We start from the raw sequence: 4712 nt of genomic DNA on the forward strand, positions 1-4712 counted from the left end.
CACCCTCCAACAGCACCCTCAGTCTCAAGCAAAGATTATAGATTCTCTAAGAGGAAACTTGTCTTCTGTTTATTCAAGAACATTTCAATAGGCACGTGGCAAGAACCTTTACTCAGGTGGGTGTAGTGGTCCACCCTTTAATTTCAGCACTGGGAAGGCAGAGAGAGGCAGGCACATCTCTGAGTTTGAGGCAGCCTGGTCTTCAGAGTGCGTTCCAGGACAGCCAGGGCTACATAGAGAAACCTTGCCCCAAAAAAAGAACCTTTACCCCAGAGTCATCTCTCCCGCTCAACACTTTAATATGCTACCTTAAACTGTGTGGAAATGAAGATTAGGGGAAAGGGGGCAGAATGAGTAACACGTTTAAGTATAGGCTAATTCCACTTACCTGCTCAGTGTTTTGGACAAATTATTTTGCTTCCCTAAAGCATAGGTCCATCATGTACCAAACAAGTTTAATGGCTATGCTTACAATTTATAGGATTGCTGTTGAACATTTAGTACAGAGTTTGCTGTAAATTAAGCTCCTCAAAAATGTTACCTGTTGCCGGGCGGTAGTGGTGCACGCCTTTAATCCCAGCACTCGGGAGGCAGAGGCAGGTGGATCTCTGTTAGAGGGCAGCCTGGTCTACAAGAGGTAGTTCCAGGACAGGAACCAAAAAAAGTTACGGAGAAACCCTGTCTCGAAAATTAAAATGTTACCTGTTGCTGGGTGGTGGTGGCACTTGCCTTTAATCCCAGCACTGGAAAGGTAGAAACAGGTGGATCTCATAATTTCAAAGCTCGCATGGTCTACATAGCAAGTTCCAGTTCCAGGCCAGCCTGAGCGACACAGTAAGGTCTTAAGAACTTGACAAAATAAAACAAGACCCCCTCCCCGCCAAAAACAAAACAAAAACTAAAACAACGCAAAAGCCAACAACACGGAAGTTAAAAAGGGATAAAGTACCGACTATGATTACACAGCTATTTCATAGCTGTTCTGAGAGACACCGGGTCCCGTCCATACTCTGTCCACTTCCTATCACCAAGGCTGACTCAAGTGTCACTTCTCGTTCCACAAAGCCTCTTCCAGCCCCCCAGAGCAGAAAGACAGGCACAGGCATATGGTTAGAGAAACGTTGTTGTTTAATGGTAAAGCTCAGCACACTCCAGCACCAGGACCGGCATGGAGTCGAAGCAGCAGGGACGGCTGGGTGACCCCATGGAGCCTCACATGGCGAAGAGGATGAGGAAGGCGACCATCAAACAGAAGAGCCCCATGGCCTCAGACAGGGCAAAGCCCAGAATGGCATAGGAGAAGAGCTGTTGCTTGAGAGACGGGTTCCTGCCAGGGACACGAAAGGGTGAGGGTCCAGGGGAGGGGAAGAAGCTACTATTCCAAAAGGGCCTCACCTACACGGATAGGAAAGGAGACTAACAATTTGGCAAGTTCACATGTGGCAGGTGGGATACATACTTCAATTCTGACTTAGATCACTGGAGAAATAGGAGGTAAATAACATCAACACAAAGGCCCCCTCCCTGCTACGTTTCTGCCCTAACGGGGTGGAACTTATACTGAAAAACACTATGGGCAGCCCCAAACTTACCTGGCATAGCCAATAATCAAGCTACCAAACACTGTTCCGATGCCAGCCCCGGATCCGGCCACACCAACTGTGGCAGCCCCAGCACCAATAAACTTGGCAGCTGTGTCAATGTCCCGGGAAACAACACTGGTCTGGAATTCCCGTCTGGCCACCTGGAGAGGGGAGCTGCTGCAGGAAGGCTGGAAGAGAGGAAAGGAGGAAGGAAGGGAGCAAGGGGGCAGTGAGGCACCTAGCAGGGGGCTGGCTCCATTCTCACCCCACCCACCCGAGCTAAGAAACAGCTGTGAGAGCCTGACAAGGGCAGAATACCCTGCTTGCAGGGTGAATGTCAGCCCTATTTTCAGGCAAGGCAAGTCACATCTATGACTGTTATTTGAGTCTTAGAATTACAAGAGCATCATAGATTTTCCAATTCTCCTAACAGCCATTCAGTCTTGCCTAGGGAGAGCCTGAGGAGCCTTACTTCCTTACCTGTTTAACCTGTTTAGATGGGGCCTCTGGTCTACTCAAGAGGGAGGCAGACACAGGCCTGATTAGACCCCTGGTACAGGAGCGGATCTGTAAAATCAGAAAGCCATAGCAAATCCAAATCAAAAACAAACACCAAAACCCAAAATACATAAGTAAAAAAAAAAAAAACAACCAGAAAAAGCAAAACCAAATCTAATTGATAATGATAAGATCTGTCAAAACCAGTTCATCGAATTTCAAGGTCAATTAACTTGTTCTTATTTCTCTTGAGTAGGTCTGCAGCAGACACAGTTGTCCTGAAAGTCTACAGTAGCCAGCAGTGGCACCAGCACCATTTGACATCGTGTACCAGGCTGGAGAGCACTCACAAGGCTCTGGGCTCAATCCTCAGAACCAAGCCCACACCAAACAAGGTACCAAAGTTCATTTCCAAGGGCACAGCTTTAATCAACTTCCTAGAATAGAGTAAGACTCCAACATCCAGTCAGCTATAGGAAGCGTACTGAGATAACAAAAGGCACCAAAGGGAGAAATTTACTAAAACGCACTCACAGCAACATGCCCTGCATGCAGTGGGCCAGAAAGCCTGGTTTGGCTCTGGGGATAGCCATCTTAGGAGAGACCCCAGTGAAATGGATTTCTTGACACATCATTTAGTGCAATGACTATCAAACTTGGCAGAACATTGGAATCACCTGGGGAGTTCTAAAAAAAAAAATAGCTTGGAGTTCCACCTCTATTCTCACAATCTGATGCAATTGGTCTAGGGTGCAGTCTGGCCACTGGGAGTGTTAAGCTTTCCAGATGAACTGAACATGCAGGCAAGGTTTAGAAAAACTGTTTTCCGGTTGTCTGGCTACGTATCTAAACCAGGGCTACAATAAAAGGTCATTTGCAGTCTCTCTGAGGACACTCAGAGAGCCAAGAAGCTTGGTTTACAGGCCTGAATAAGGATAGGTTACCTGCACCAAATCTTATGGCCTCCCCAAAGAGCCATCACCATCATGGGCGCTAGCTCCTCTTTCTCCATTCATTACACAAGCTCGCTCCCATTCCACACACGACACTATAGGGTAACCCGGAGACACAGCTTACCAGAACTGGAGTAACGAGCAGTGCCTTGGTGGTCTGCATTTTTCAATCTGCAAGGAGAGGAAAAAAAAAAAACATAATTCCTATGAAAGCCTGGTTGTTTGCTTATAGTGGCGACCTTTAGTCGTCCCCATCCACCTCCGCTGGCTTTCCCCGACCCCTCTTTTCCTGTGCCCCAGCTAGGGAGGGCATTAGAGGTCAGAAGGACAGCGCCGATTCCGGGGTCAAACACTTTCTGCGGAGCGGGTCTGCAGAAGAACAGCAACTGAGATCGGAAATAAAGGAGGCGGCTGAGGCCCCAAGAGGGAAATGTTGCGAAAAGGAATAGTCTCCCGGGAAGGCTGGAGGCAGAAACTGGCAGACGTCGTGCAGGAATCTGCCCATGTTACATAGCTGTCCCCTACTCTCCCCAGCGGCCGTTTATCGCTCATTACCGTTGGTAATTAACATTAATTGGTAAAGCTTAAAAACTCCCGCAGTCTTTCCCCGTCCCTGGAGACGAATGCTGCTCCAAGTGGCCCAGCCCTGCCTTTTCGGAGCCCTGGCTCCCGGCCCCAAGTCACCTGCACTCCCACTCCCCTGCAGCCCCTGCTCGGCCCACGGCACTCTTGCTGCTCAAGGTGACTGACTCACCTCCCAGCTTTAGCCCTTGGTCTCAGCGCTCGGCTCCCCACCCACGTGTCCCGGGGTCCCTCCACTCCCATTGGCCGTTATCTTCCCGCGTTCCAATTGGTTGACGTCATCAACTCCTTCTTTCTTATTGGTCATTTTCAGCTTCTTCCTCTCTCTCCACAGGAGCTTCGTGGCGATTCCCGCCTCCTTGCGGATAAAGGCGGGTTCTTTTTCCGAGATCAGTGTTAGGATTGGTCGAACTCCGAAATGCTCCACCAGAGAGTCGATGAGACTTAGAGGTTCTACAACCTTCAACATAAAATGGCGACCAAGGTGCAAGCGGAAGAAAAAGGCGTGGGAGAGACGACCGGGTGCTTGACATAGACGGACACGTGACACGGGCTCCGCGCTTTCATTCGGTGGCTCGGACCTAGGAGCGCGTTGCATGTTGGGGTTTGTAGTCCAGTCCAAGGGCCCAACGACCACCGAGATCACGCGAGACGTTGCTTCCCGGTAGGGAAAGCCGACGCCTTTGCGGTATATTCCACCATAGTGATTTGTAAAAATCTCCGCTTCCGCCTGAGAATTAAGGGAGGTTGGAAAATTTCCAAGTAGTGTGCGTGCTCTTGTGGCTTCTGTCAGTGGTAAGCAGACATGGACTTACAAACTGGATTTTTTTTTCCCCAAAACACAGTTAAAGCCAGGGTTGGTGTTTGACACCTGTAATCCTAGCATTTAGCAGGTGGAGATAGGGAGATCAGGAATTCAAGGTCAGACTCAGCTTCATGAGTTTAGATAAACAAAAAAAAAAAAAAAAAAAATGAGTTCAAGACCAGCCTGGTCTACAAGAGCTAGTTCCAGGACAGGCTCCAAAACCACAGAGAAACCCTGTCTCGAAAAACCAAAAAAAAAAAAAAAAAAAAAAAAAAAGAAGAAAAGAAAAAG

At 48.5% G+C, this 4712-nt stretch overlaps 1 protein-coding gene across 3 annotated transcripts; it reads right to left on the bottom strand.

The window, feature by feature from the left end:
* Positions 1-1111: 1111 nt before the first annotated feature.
* Positions 1112-3850, bottom strand: Atp5mc1 (ATP synthase membrane subunit c locus 1). Of its 3 annotated transcripts, none has more exons than XM_057774116.1 (5): positions 3789-3850; positions 3159-3205; positions 2064-2150; positions 1593-1771; positions 1112-1327 (listed from the first exon to the last, which is right to left on the bottom strand). In XM_057774116.1, the coding sequence occupies exons 2-5, from the start codon at positions 3195-3197 to the stop codon at positions 1213-1215; spliced, it is 420 nt and encodes a 139-aa protein (XP_057630099.1). In that variant the 5' UTR covers positions 3198-3205; positions 3789-3850; the 3' UTR covers positions 1112-1212. The 3 variants fall into 3 exon arrangements, with proteins under 3 accessions (XP_057630099.1, XP_057630097.1, XP_057630098.1); XM_057774114.1 differs by having other exon boundaries at positions 3719-3801; XM_057774115.1 differs by lacking the exon at positions 3789-3850 and adding an exon at positions 3590-3706.
* Positions 3851-4712: the final 862 nt, after the last annotated feature.

The sequence above is a fragment of the Chionomys nivalis genome, chromosome 7 (assembly GCF_950005125.1).
Source record: "Chionomys nivalis chromosome 7, mChiNiv1.1, whole genome shotgun sequence".
NCBI classification, from domain to species: Eukaryota; Metazoa; Chordata; class Mammalia; order Rodentia; family Cricetidae; genus Chionomys; species Chionomys nivalis.

Coding starts and splice junctions, on each gene's coding strand:
- Atp5mc1 (XM_057774116.1), bottom strand. CDS start 3,197: ATGCAGACCACCAAGGCACTGCTCGTTACTCCAGTTCTG. Junction 2,151..3,158: donor TGCTCGTTACTCCAGTTCTG/GTAAGCTGTGTC, acceptor CTGATTTTACAG/ATCCGCTCCTGTACCAGGGG. Junction 1,772..2,063: donor CATCTAAACAGGTTAAACAG/GTAAGGAAGTAA, acceptor CCTCTCTTCCAG/CCTTCCTGCAGCAGCTCCCC.